Here is a 14,672-nt window from a genome sequence, read left to right as displayed (position 1 = left end):
ACCCGCCCTGTGCTCTTGGGAGAATTGCCCTGTTGATTGTCATGCGGCCCTTTTTCCCTGCCACAAAAACACATTTAATTTTGACCTCAGCCATTTATCATCTTTGGAGGTCAGGAACATGGGCAGAGTTTGGTAAGCATAAATCCAGACAGGAAACAATACCATATTGTAGAGTGCTACCCTGCCCATCAGAGAAATGGGCAAATCCTGCCAACTCACCAACGATTGTGTCACCCTCTTTTTTAAGTGAACCATGTTTCTCTCGTATAAAGAGCCCAGGTCAATTGGAATCCTCACACCCAGATACGTCACCTCCTCCTGCACCCACTGAAGCGGAAAAGAGTCCCCCCAGTTCCCTCGTATCCTCTCCGCTGAGGGCAAGGCAAAAGATTTCTTTAAATTCAGCGAGAGTCCCGAGTATAGCCCAAACTCGTCAATAGCTGCTAAGACTCTAAAGAATTGTGGGGGTCAGTCAGGGTCAAAAATATGTCGTCGCGAAGGACAAAACTTTTACCGAGTGATTTGGCAATTGGACCCTCAATATCCGGGTCGACCTCAATGGTCCTCAACAAAGGCTCCAAATACAGCAGAAATAAAAAGGGGGAGGGGACACCCCTGCCTCGTTCCCGCTTTTATCTGAATCGGAGGGGATCGACTCATTGACTAAAATTCTGGCTACTGGGTCCTTATAGAGTATTTTTACCGCATCTAGAAACCATCCTCCCACGCCTATGTAGTCTAATACTTTGAATAGGTACCTCCACTGTACTTTATCAAACGCCTTTTCGGCATCTAAACTAACCAGTAGGAGGTCCCGATCCCTTGCTTGGCAGTGTGCAATGGCCAAAAGTACTTTCCGTACATTAATCACTGAGTTCCTGTTTTTCATAAAGCCTACCTGTGTGCCCCAATCAACGTCCCCATGTAGGGTGTGAGGCGATCCGCCAAGATTCGAGCCAGAATTTTAAGATCCACGTTAATAAGGGAGATAGGGCGGTAGACTCCACCCTATCCCCCGGCTTGCCCGGCTTTGGATTAACGTCACTAGCGCCTCGTTACCTCCCCTTGGGAGCCCCCCTTGTTCTATCACCTCCTCAAAATATTCAATTAGAGGGCCTATAAACTGTGGTGGGAGAATCTTATAGTATTCGGCCGAGAACCCATCGGGCCCCGGCGCCGATCCCAGAGGTAAAGCTCTTAATACTCTCTGCACTTCTTGGGCCTGTACGGTTTTGAAAGCGCCTCTCTGGCCGACATGGAAAGCCGGGGGAGCCCAGCGTCCCTCAAATAGTCCTCCACTGCCATGTCCGTTGTATCCCCCTTCCCAGATATAATTTAGAAAAATAGGCGTGGAATTCTTTTACAATCCCTCCGGGGTACTAACCTGGCCCCCCCGGGGGATGTCACCGACGCGATCAGTTTTCTCCGCCCTCGGGTTCTCACCATCTGGGCCAGCAGCCTACCCGGCTTATTTCCATATCTACGGAAATTGAACCCTCTTGCGTGAAACTTTTCTGAGTTTTTTCGTGGATTAGGGAGTCCAGGGCCACCTTTGTGGAAGACCAAAGATCACGGGTCTCCGGTGAGGGTCTTAGTAGATACCCTTTTTTGGCCTGGCGTAGCTGACGTTCTAAGTGAACTATCCTGTTGAAAGTTTCTTATTTCTGGCACTCATGTACGCTATCGTAGCCCCCCTCAGTACTGCCTTTGACGCTTCCCAAAAAACTAAGGGGGACTCACAGGACTCCAAGTTAAATTCTACATATTGTTCCCATTGGGCTATGATATTCTTTAAATTTTTGATCTTGATGTAAAAAGGATGGAAATCTCCAAGCAGAACCCCCCACACCCGTGGTCGGGAACTATATCTACCCCAAATCAACGAGTGGTCGGTAACCTCCATGGGGCCTATCTCGGATTGAGTGACTTTGGTAAATAATGAGTGGTGCATCAGAATGTAGTCTAATCTCGACCATGATTGGTGTACTCTAGATTGATGAGTTAGTTCAATTTCTGATGGGTGGAGTTAACCTCCAGGGGTCAATCAAGTCAGGGAACGACTCCTTCAGGGATTGGAGTGCCCCTCCCCCCCCGTGCCTCACTCCGCTGTCGTCCGGCAGTCCTATCCACCCCTGGGTCCATGACCTGGTTGAAATCCCCGGCCCACACCCAAGGGGCGTCCGAGTATCGCAGACCCAGGGATATCAAGGATTTAAAAAATGTAGGGGAGTGGGAGTTTGGGCCATACACAGCACATAGATACAATTTGTGCCCCGATAGAGTTAGCTGCAAAAGAATCACCCTACCCTCTTGGTCTTTGTATATCAACCTGGGGTCACAAAGCAGCCCCTTCCTAATCAGAATCGCTACTCCACCTCTTTTGGCTCCCGAAGAAAAAAAAACATTCTCCCACCCATTGACGCTTAAGCTTTTCATGCTCTAGATCAGTCAGTTTCGTCTCCTGAAGACAGGCAATAGAAACCCGTGCCGCTTCAGTTGCGCCAATATCTTGGCCCGCTTAATCGGGGATGAAATTCCCGACACGTTCCAGGACATCAAGCGCACGCGCGGTCTATCAGAGTTTCCCGCTGTATCTAGGCATGTCCACGTTACACCATTTGTCCTCCCCCGGGAGCCCAGCCCCCTCCCCGGGGAGATCAATTCTCCAGTCCGCGGGTACACTCCAGCTGCAATCCGATTGTAAACCACCCATATTCCTGAGGCTATTATCCCCCCCCCCAATTTACCCCCCTCCCCTTCTTGCCCTTCCCACCTTCTGACCCCCCCTACCCTGCCTACACAAGTCGTTCCCGTCTTTTACCACGGGTGGGTCACTTCCATGCTAAGGCCCCCCCGCCTTACAAACAAGTAATGTCAAAATCAAGCCCATACCTCAAGTAATGCTTACAACAATTCAAATACCTGTTACAGACATTAATGTATTAGTCCTTCATTCTCTTTGAGTCCCAGACTTTCAAGTGGCTGCATCTGCTCCTTCCGCATTTAGCTGAACATCATCCAATTTTACATAGGCATCCGCCTCTGCAGCATTGGAAAAAACCTTCCATCCATTGCCGTTTTGATTTTCAAAATTGCAGGATAAAGAAGCATAAATTTAACTTGTAAAGCATGCAGGCGTTGACACACTGGGTTAAATTTTTTCCTTTTATCTTGTAAGCCAGCTGAATAGTCCTGGAAGATTCGTATGAGCTTCCCTTCATATTTTGTCGTTTCTCTCTTCTGACGATACCCCCTCAGGATTTCGTCCTTGTGGATATAGTTGTGCACTTTTATGAGAACTACTCGCGGTGACTGGCGGCCATCTTGTAGTCGGCCCACTCAATGTGCCCGCTCTAAACACAGGGCCCATGCTGTCTGAGAGGGCAAACTCTCTTTTAAGCCATTGCTCCAGTTCCGTGGCCAGGATTCTGTCGCCCACCGATTCTGGAAGCCCCACAATGCGAAGATTTGCTCGTCGTGATCTGTTCTCCAGATCATCAACTTTGGTCAGTAGATTTTCAATTGTAGTTTCTTGCTGTTTTATCCGCGCCGCCATTGGAGCGCACATGTCTTCCAGCTCAGAAACACGACGCTCTGTTTCGCCAGTCCGTGCTGTGGTTTCGGACAAAGAAGATGTAAGTGTGGCGATTTGTGCCGACAGCTGTGCGAGTCTCGGTTCCAGCGCTAGACTCACTGCTTCCGTGATTTGTTTTAATTGTTCCGGCGTAAAGATGAAACTTTCACGTTTTGCCGGCCCGTCTTCTCCGTTCGGAGTTTTCAACTTTTCTTTCTCTCGTTTTCCGCTGCGGGTTGGCAAGCCTTTACCCTGCGCTTCCACAAATTTATCCATTGGACCCTCAGCTTCTTGTAGTATCGATTTTAGGGCTCGATTTCAGCACTTTGCGATCGAAAATTGCATAAAATTGGCGAATGGGCCTAAGAGAGCACGGAACCACGTCCTTCACTCTCTAGTGCATCACGTGACCTCCACCACCATCAGAATCTTAAGAAGAACTTACCACTTTGTCAATATCTGCACCTTCAAAGAACATGCTCAGACTTTGACAACTTCAGTCGCCAGGCTACCGTCATGTCACAAAGATTAATTCAGAGACGTTACCCAGTACATCATGTACACTCAGGTGAGAGATTAGAAGACCAAGATGAGTTATTACACTCCAGGAAAGAAAGACACACCTAAAAGAAAAGCTTGTCCCTTTCACCATGCCTGAATTACGGTCCACATCTTCCAAGGTTTCCTTGGAACATAAAAAATGTGGTAACTGTAGTGTTTGTCACCATGCCTGGGAGATAGACATCTTCACATATCCACAAACAGAAAAGGAGTATAAGCTGTGTCATACATTGAATTGCAACACTGCACAGGTTCTTTATATCATCCAATGTCCGTGCTCTCTTTTGTACATCGGTAAGACAGCATGAATGATAAAGACTCGTATAACTGAACACTGAAGCTCCATCAACAGGAATATTGAATCAGCACCATTCGTCACCCATTGGAATACAGCAGGCCACTCAGTAGATGAACCTAGCTTTTTGTCTATAAAGTTTTCAGACAGAGTTGGAGGACAGGAAACTTGGATAATTTACTCTTGAGGGAGGAATAAAGGGGCCCTTTTACAAAGCCGCAGCAAGCCTAGCACAGGTTTGCCGCACGACAATTTGGCACTACCACTGGTCTACCACAGGATCGTGGCAGTAGTTCTCGCCCCCACCATGTGGCATTTCCGGAGCTAAAAAAATATTTTTATATTTTAACCACCAGGTTAGCATAGGAGCCCTTACTCGTGGCGGTAAGGGCTCCCCTAGGAAATGGCCGCACGGCAAGTGTTTAACTTTTGTCTTTTTTAAAAAAGTCTTTTACCCGCTGCGGTGAAAGGGGGCCTCAGTGCATGGCAAATTCAAACACCGATGCTACCGCAGGGCCCCTGTTACCACAACTTGCACATAGTTTTGCTTTTTAAACCCAAAGGTGAATCCCAAAGGTGGTTGAACAATTAGGTATAAAATGTGTTGTTTCTGACTTTATTTGTTTTGGACTGCTTTGCGTCCTAATACATCTGCTGTCTAGAATTTTGGAAGATGGAAATGAGAAAATAAAAATTAAGTTTTGGATGTACTCTGTAGAAGTTGTTTACTTTTGCAATGTGTGTATGGATGCCTGTTCTGGTGTGTGCATGTCTATACATATGGCTATGATTTCTGAACATGCATCATCATTAAAGGACAGACTTTTAAATGCTCAGTTGGGTATTTATGCTAATCTCAGCTTTGTTAAATGTTTCAGACATATCCATCTATTTGCTCCAAGCTGAAAAGCCCTAGCCTCTTTAGTCTTTCTTCATAGGGAAGTCATCCCATCCCCGTTATCATTTTAGTCGCCCTTCGCTGCACCTTTTCCAATTCCACTATATCTTTCTTGAGATGCGGCGACCAGAATTGAACACAATACTCAAGGTGCGGTCGCACCATGGAGCGATATAACGGCATTATAACATCTTCACACCTGTTTTCCATACCTTTCCTATAATACCCAACATTCTATTCGCTTTCCTAGCCGCAGCAGCACACTGAGCAGAAGGTTTCAGTGTATTATCGACGACGACACCCAGATCCCTTTCTTGGTCCGTAACTCCTAACGTGGAACCTTGCATGACGTAGCTATAATTCGGGTTCTTTTTTCCCACATGCATCACCTTGCACTTGCTCACATTAAACGTCATCTGCCATTTAGCCGCCCAGTCTCGTAAGGTCCTTCTGTAATTTTTCACAATCCTGTCGCGAGTTAACGACTTTGAATAACTTTGTGTCATCAGCAAATTTAATTACCTCGCTAGTTACTCCCATCTCTAAATCATTTATAATATATTAAAAAGTAGCGGTCCTAGCACAGACCCCCGAGGAACCCCACTAACTACCCTTCTCCATTGTGAATATTGCCCATTTAACCCCACTCTCGTTTCCTATTCTTCAACCAGTTTTTAATCCATAATAGGACGTTTCCTCCTATCCCGTGACCCTCCAATTTCCTCTGTAGCCTTTCATGAGGTACCTTGTCAAACGCCTTTTGAAAATCCAGATACAAAATATCAACCGGCTCCCCTTTGTCCACATGTTTGTTTACTCCTTCAAAGAATTGAAGTAAATTGGTCAGGCAAGATTTCCCCACACAAAAGCCATGCTGACTCGGTCTCAGTAATCCATGTCCTCGGATGTGCTCTGTAATTTTGTTTTTAATAATAGCCTGTACCATTTTCCCCAGCACCGACGTCAGACTCACCGGTCTATAATTCCGGATCTCCCCTGGATGGTGATGGCACAAGGAAAGCAAGTTGGTCCAGTGAAGACTAACTCAAAATAACCAGTTCTGTAGCTGGGCTCTAGTATTACCTATTGAAAATGTGACCATATCATGCTTTTGTGGTTATGTTCCACTAATAAGTTGGCTGGAGACACTGGGGTTCATTTTCAAAGCACTTAAAGAAGTACTTAACGTTCCATAGGTTATTATGAGGGGCATTTTCGATTATGACGTCTAAGTCTGACTTTGGCGTTTTGCACAAATCATCCAAAATCCAAGTAGGAAAGAAGGTAATTTTTTGAAAAAGAAAAAGTCTATCTTTTTTTTTTTTTGTAATACTTTTTGAACAAGATTTTTTTGTTTTGAGTGTTTTGTTTTTTTAGTCCATTAAAAAAACAACGAATAAGTGTAAAAAGTAGATATTCATGCCATTGGGATGTAGGAGGAGCCAGCATTTTTAGTAGACTGGTCCCCCAGCCATCCCAGGAAAGCAATGGGACACCCTAGAGGGCCATTTCTGTTAACTTCATTAGAATGCTCCCAAGGTACACATCTCACCTTTGCCTCCCTTATCTTGTTCCTCTTAGCCCTCAAAACCCACTACCCCCCACTGTACACACTACAATAGCCCTTAGGGGTGAAGGGGGGCACCTATATGTAGGTGCCAGTAGGGTTTTTGGTGACTTTGGTGTATGTCACAGTTGTCTACCACAAGTGTGACAAGTAGATGGAAATAGGGACCTGCATCGACCCACTACACTATTCCATGGACAGAATGCTGCTCTAATAGACCTGACTTTAAACATCTGAGGCTGGCATAGAGGTGGCTAAGTATAGGAGGGTAACCCTTGATCCCTCCAGTGGTATTGGTCATTTAGGACCCTTTTTGTGCCCTATTCGGTCTAGCTTTAAAGCATCTTAGTTTTGAGTCTGGACAGTTTTCTTTTTTTTCCATTATGGCCTGAAAAAATGTCCAAGTCTTAGGAATGCCCAAATCCCACCCTTAACACGCCCCTAACATACCCCCTTGAGATTTAAATGCACTTCAGAAGAACAGCATAGAAAAACATATGAAAAATAGGTTTCGAAAATACTGATTGGATGTTTTTTTGAGAAAAACGTCCAAATGCTTCTTTATGCCACCTTTTCGATGCTTTTCTCTTTCAAAAATGAGTCCCCATGTAACTTTGTAAATCTAAGTGTTTTGAAAATACAGCTCACTGTTGTCCCACAACATTTTAACTTTTCATGGGTATCCAGAGAATTTGTTTTTGGGTTTTATTTTGGGGTAGAAAGTGATCTTGTATTTTGCTCCCTACAGTAGGTAATCCCTTTCATTTTATTTCTCCTGTGCTTTACTGCTACAGAGATTGTGATTTCTCAGTGTTTCCTTTTCTAATTTTGGTCCTTTATTCTGTAATTGGTGAAGATTGGTCTATGCTCTGTGAGTGATCAAAGTGAGAGATTCTGCTGGCATGTAATTTGTGTGTGGAGTCATAGGAGTCTGACTTGTCTGTTTTTTCCAATAGGAAGTATATTGCGATTCTGTATATTCACTGCTGCCATTTTAAAGGTACAGTTATCAGTATTTGTGTTTTCAGAACTGGTGCTATTAAGCTTGCTACCTAGGCTCTAAGTAACTTCTTTGCAAGCTTAACAGGCTTATTTTTGAAAGAGAAGGGCACCCATCTTCCGACACAATCGGGAGATGGGCGTCCTTCTCTCAGGATCTCTTTGGGATTCTGCACAGAATCTTGCTACTATGGGATTCCGGAATCTTGCTACTCTTTAGGATTCTGCACGGAATCTTGCTACTCTTTGTCCTTATCCCTTATTTGTTCTGTCTGTCCTAATTAGATTGTAAGCTCCATCGAGCAGGGACTGTCTCTTCATGTTCAAGTGTACAGCGCTGCGTACATCTAGTAGCGCTTAGAAATGATAAGTAGTAGTAAGTAGTAGTAGGGTCGCCCAAATTGGCATAATCAAAAGCCGATTTGGGTTGTCCTCAACTGCTTCCCGTCACGGGGACGACCAAAGTTCATGGGGGGGGGGGGGGTGTCAGCACTGTAGCGAAGGCGGGACTGGGGGCGTGATTAAGAGATGGGCATCCTCGGTCGGTAATGGAAAAAGCAGGCCATCCCTGACGAGCACTTGGCCGACTTTACTTGGTCCATTTTTTCTTGCGACCAATCCATGAAAAGGTGCCCGAACTGACCAGATGACCACCGGAGGGTATCGGGGATGACCTCCCCTTCCTCCCCCAGTGGTCACCAACCCCCTCCCACCCTAAAAAAAAACTTTAAAATTTTGTTTTGCCAGCCTATATGCCACCCTCAAATGTCATACCCAGCGCCATGACGCAGTATGCAGGTCCCTGGAGCAGTTTTCGTGGGTGCAGTGCACTTCAGGCAGGCAGGACCCGGCCCATCCCCCCTACCTGTTACACTTGTGGTGGTAAAATATGAGCCCTCCAAAACCCACCCGAAACCCACTGTACCCACATGTAGGTGCCCCCCTTCACCCCTTAGGGCTATGGTAGTATTGTACAGTTGTAGGGAGTGGGGGTGTGGGGGGTCAGCACCCAAGGAAGGGAGCTATGCACCTGGGAGCAATTTGTGAAGTCCACTGCTTGGCCCCCTAGGGTGCCCGGTTGGTGTCCTGGCATGTCAGGGGAACCAGTGCACTACGAATTCTGGCTCCTCCCATGACCAAAGGCTTGGATTTGGTCATTTTTGAGATGGGTGTCCTCGGTTTCCATTATGGCTGAAAAACTGGGGACGACCATCTCTAAGGTCGATCTAAACATTGAGATTTGGGCGTCCCCGACTGTATTATCGAAACGAGAGATGGACGCCCATCTTGTTTCGATAATACCAGGTTTCCCCGCCCCTTCGCGGGGCCATCCTGCGAGGATGCCCTCATGAAAACTTGGGCGCCCCGTTCGATTATGCCCCTCTTAGTGTTACTTCACAGTGTAATTTGGCAGAGAATCCTTTATTTGTCTCGCCTTCATAAGGAAAAGGGGGTGGAAGGAACACTGGTGAATATCAGCTTCAGAAATGAGAGAAACCAGTGGAACCGAGGAAGGGACAAGAAGACTTATTTTATTAATACAGTTTAATAAGGCATTTTATATTTGTTATAAAGTAAAGTTTAGAGATATGTGCCACTGCAGTACTTATTTTCCAGGATACTGTGATGTGTGTAAGAGGTTGACCAGACTCAAGTCTACTATAATGGTTTAAAGTTTTAAGTTGTGAGATAATGCACGTTCATTTAAAAATGTTGGTGTTTCCAAGGTTTCCATAAGTATACATGTGGTTTATGATGATGCAGGGCAGACTGTTACTTAGAAATCCATTATTCAAGTGCTGTCACGGCCTCTTAAAGCCTAATCTCCTTAAAGCTTTAATATCCAAGAAGTATAACCTCAACACATCAGCCACACACCAGAAGCCTCTTTTCTTTTTCTGAAATTTACTTTTATTGAATAAATGTAGCTAATTTACTCAGTAGATACTCAGAAGTTAATGCCCCAAGGCAAGAGACTTCGTAGTTCTGAGAGCTGTATTGGTGGGTGGAGATGGAAATCTGCAGAAAGAAAGCTTTATTGCAGAGGTGGGAGAGAGGTCAGGTAGATGAAAGGCAGTTCAGAGATGGGGTGCTGGGTTTGCTCAATATCTTGAGAGAAAGAATGAATAAGGTAAAACGACAAAAGTGTTCTTCAGGGGAGACGGAAAATGTGCCATCCAAGGCAAGATGGAGAATGTCTGGCTCATGGTGCAGAGGGGTCGAGTACCCACATGCCCAGGGGAGAGAGAAAGAAGAACCAATAAGAACAGAGCCTGAGATCGGTAGCAGAGGTGGCACAGAGGGCAGTCCTCGATTGGAGAGTCAGGTCATACCCTAGCTGACTATTCAGGACAAGATAGTAGAAATAGTCAGGGACATGAAAGTAAGTAAACAAAGGAACCAAGCTTGGTGGAGAAGGAAGGAGGCCCTTGCAGGAGAATAGGCCACTAACAATCACCTTTATATAACAAGCCAGGGTGGACTGAGTGGTCTGGGCCCCGGGCACTGAGGTGGTCTGGGGCCCCCACGCAGCCACTGCCCGACACCCCCTACTTGCCACAGCTGACACCACCGCCATCCCGGTCCTACCTGAAGGACACTGGTGGTCTAGTTTCCTCTGTGGAGGTGAGCATGTTCTTTTTTGCCCACTGTGCTGCCACTATTCCCCACCCACCAGCGCCACCGTGTTTTCAAAATGTGGCTGAGACTTCTTGTGGTAGTCTCATGGGTCTCAATAGCAGATGCAAATTTCAAAACTGACATATTTCAATCACTATACTATAGGTTAATAAATACAAATAAAACAAAAAATGGAAGGTATGATGATACCATTTTATTGGACTAAATACATTTTTCAATAGCTTTCAGAGTCCAAAAACCTCTTTCCTCAGGTCAGGACAGTATACTGCTGTTAAGGTATTCTTTTGTGACATGAGAAAGGAGGGATGGGTCTCCAAACATTAATCAAAAATGTATTTTAATTGGACTAAGTTATCACCTTATTTCCATTTTCTGTATTTATTAACACAGCTACCCACTACTTTATCCTAACTAAAATAAAATTACTTTTTTCCTACCATTGTTGGCCGTTTACTTTTTCTAATTGTGTTGGTCCCAGTCTCTTGTTTCTTCTTTTCTTGATCTGTTCTCAACTCTCACCAGCGTCTGCCCTTCTCTCTCCCCCCTCTTTCCATCCAGCATCTGCTTCCTCTATCCCCCCCTTTTCATCCAGCATCTGCCCCCTCTTCCCCACTTTCAGTTCAGCATCTGACCCCTCTCTCCCCACTTTCAGTCCAGCATCTGACCCTTCTCTCTCCTCATTCCATCCAGAGTCTCTCCTCTTTTTCTCCTCCTCTACCAGCACCTAGCCCCTCTCTCCTCTCTCTCCTCACTTCCATCCACTCAGGCCCCTCTCTCTCCCCTGTTTCATCCAACATCTGCATCCTCTCTCTCCCTTCCATCTGGCATCTATCCCCTCTATTCCCCTCATCCAGTGTCTGTCCTTCATCTCCATCTTTCCATTTGACATCTGTCCCCTCTCTCCCTCTCATCCAGCATCTGGCCCTCCACTTCTCCCTACATCCAGTGTCTGGCCCTCCTCTTTTCCTTATATCCATTATCTACCTCTTCTCCCTTCTCTTCCTTTCCATCCAGCATCTGACCCCCTCTCTACCCTCATCCAGCCTCTGACCCTCCTCTTCTCCCTACTTCTAGCATCTGCCACTTCTCTCCTCATTTCCATCCAATGTCTGTCCCCATCTCTCCTCTCCCTCCTTCCAGCATCTGTCCCCCCCTCCCCCTCCATTTTCCATCCAGCACCCTGTCCCCCTCCCCCTCCATCCAGTGTCTGGCTTTTTTTCAGCCCCCCCCCCAACACAACTCCATCTCTCCCCCCCCCCCCCCCACTGGACACCCCCCACTGCCACTGGTGTACCAGGCCCTCCTCACTCCCACACAATACCCTCCTGCCATGGCCACCACTACTGCTGCTGTTTCAGCAATGGCGGCAAAAACAGTGAAAAAGATCGCGGGGCCGCACTGTTCCCGGTTGCAACTTTGAGGTCAGCCTGGTACATGAGAATAAGAGTCACCAGTTGCTGCTTATATAACTTGTGTGGGAATGAGGTTTGATGGATAAGGGTAATTCATGGGTGGCACCGCCACTAGTGAACGGGTGGCTTAACGGTAGCAAAAGTCACATGGACAAAAGAGGGGGTAAAATTTTGGCAAAGGAGCTAGTTTCGCTACCAAATGGCTCTGAATTATTGTAAGCTGCTCTGGATGCAAATATACTATTGTAATAATTTGTATTGGTTCAATAATTTATTTAATGTAAGTGATTTTAAATGTTTAATAAAGCTGTGGCCAAAATTCTATTCCAGTCTGAGATAAGTTAGGAGGATTATTTATAAGTTTAAAGTATGATTGGATTACTGTCTGTGTATACGAATGTCAATGTTATGAACTAAAACTTGGTTAAAAAAAAAAAGAACAACCCTAAAACTAGGGGGTGAAATACTAATAAAACTTGCAAACAAGTCAAATAACTAATCAGAAAAATATTCAATAAACTAAACAGTAATTCTGACGTGAGCCCATAGAGTGTCTGAAACCACTAATCATGCTGACTTAAAAAGAATTCTTAAGTATTGGAAGCCAGTGCAACGCTGCCATACATGATGAAACACTATCAAAGTTCTTGATCTTATAAATCAATTGAGCTGAAGTATTCTGAATAAGTTGTAACTTATTCAACAACTTTGAGGATAACCCAAGTACAACACATTACAATAATCTAAATATGTGATTAAATAAGATAACCGATGGAAAACTGCTGGTAAACTACCATTATATATTGAATCAAGCAATCAACCCTCTCAATTGCTATAATATAGGATTATAAAGGAGGAAAAGACTTCAGAAGCTCAAACCTTTTTTGTTAATTGAAAGATTAACTATATATGGTTTGATGCTACTATATCCATTATCAAGGACTTGCCCTCAAATAGAGCAAAGATGGATACATAAATTAAACTCTTTAACTCCCATTGGTCTGAATAGCAGAATAGAATGGAGTGCTTTCCTTTAAATTCAAGGCAAGTCCCTGTACCTTTAAGAAATAGAATCCACCCCTTTAGGGGGAGGGACTCGAATCCGTGAGTTTTAAAACAGGCAGCCATTTTCTCAGTCCAATTCCAATAAAGAGTCAGGCTGAAGACTATAAGGTAAGTGAGTCCTTATAGGTGAATCCTTACCCTGTAATCACTTCCCTAGGTCTCTCAATGCTTACAAATGGATATGTCTTTTCAGAGCAAATTAGAAAGGCGGTGGACATCGCTCCTAAAGAAGCAATTAGCGAAACAGAAGCTTGCTGTAGAGCGTCCCCAGCCAGATTTATGCCACAAAGCTCAGATAAGTGCAGCCAATTATTAGATATTGACAAGTCTGTAAGAATTTTCAGGAGGTTTTTGACTGATGAGGAGCTGGCCTAATATCCATTTGAAAAATACAGGGCAAGTCCTTGAATAATGGATATAGTAGGCGTCAACCATATATAGTTAATCTTTCAATTAACAAAAAAGGTTGAGCTTCTGAAGTCTTTTCCTCCTTTATAATCCTATATTATAGCAATTGAGAGGGTTGATTGCTTGAATAATCTAAATAAGACAAGATCAACATCTGAACCAATAAAGCAAAAGAAACTTGATCAAAATAAGGTCTTATAAGATGTAATTGTCTCATTCAAAACAAAAAGTCTTTTGCCAAAGATGGTTTATTTGAGGCTCTATAGTTAAGGATGACTAAATAATGCCCCCTCCCCCAGATTTGAGATTTATCCTCAACAGAAGAGGTTTGCCGGACGGAAGTACAATGATGTTAGGAACATTAATTTACTATCACCTAAAATCATCAAGTATAGATATTAGCATTAAAATATCATCAGCGTAAGAAAGTAACAACTCATCTGCTTTCAACTTAATAGAACCTAAAGATGGCATAAGTTAAAAAGCAGAGGATATAGTGGAGATCCCTGGGGCACTCCACATCCAGAAGACCAAAATTGAGAGGCTGAATTATTTTTTCCGGACACAGCTTCGATTAATTAAAAACTCCGGGAACCAATTAAAAACTGAATCCACTAGACCAATCTCACTCAGTCTTTCCAGCAACAAATCATGATCCACGGCATCAAAAGCCGCAGTATTACCAACTGAAGCAAAATAGTCTGCCTACCTAAACACAACTCTTTTAATAGGCGAAGTTAATATTAATATAAGTACTATAATATGCATAAAGTCAAACTGTGAAAAGTGTAAACACGAAAACCTTTCCAAATACTCAGCAAACCATCTACTAACATACGACTCATTTACTTTTATGAAACAAATGGTGTGCTATCAACTGGATGAAAACTAGCGGGCTGTGATAAATGCAAACCAGTTGCCTTAGGTATTGGAGTCAACACAATCTGGTCCATATCAGATGCAAAGAGCCCAGCCTTAACAAATCACTTATAGCTAAGGGACCCTTTTACGAGGGTGACAGTAAGCCCAACGCGGGCTTACCACTTGCTACAAGGGAGGTACCGCCAAGCTACCACAGCAGCCCGGCAGTAGTTCCCTTCCTCCAGCACGTGCCATTTCTGGCGCTACAAAAATATTTCAAGGTTTTTTGTAGCACCGGTGTGTACCCAGTGGTAATCGGGTATTGCCACGCATTGCCTGGTTATTGCCGGGTTAGTGCGGGAGCCCCTTGTGGTGGGAAGTGCTCCCTCCTG

The 14,672-nt window shown here is 44.6% G+C and overlaps 1 protein-coding gene across 1 annotated transcript in view; it reads left to right on the top strand.

The window, feature by feature from the left end:
- Positions 1–14,672, top strand: part of MAP1B (microtubule associated protein 1B) — a 235,509-nt gene that overhangs the window by 214,875 nt on the left and 5,962 nt on the right. The window contains 1 exon segment of the mRNA XM_030193303.1: positions 7,924–7,928. Coding sequence (XP_030049163.1) covers positions 7,924–7,928 — 5 coding nt within the window.

Source organism: Microcaecilia unicolor, chromosome 2, assembly GCF_901765095.1.
Source record: "Microcaecilia unicolor chromosome 2, aMicUni1.1, whole genome shotgun sequence".
In the NCBI taxonomy this organism is placed as follows: Eukaryota; Metazoa; Chordata; class Amphibia; order Gymnophiona; family Siphonopidae; genus Microcaecilia; species Microcaecilia unicolor.
The sequence above is the reverse complement of the archived record's forward strand: the minus strand, read 5'-3'. Positions and strand labels throughout refer to the sequence as shown.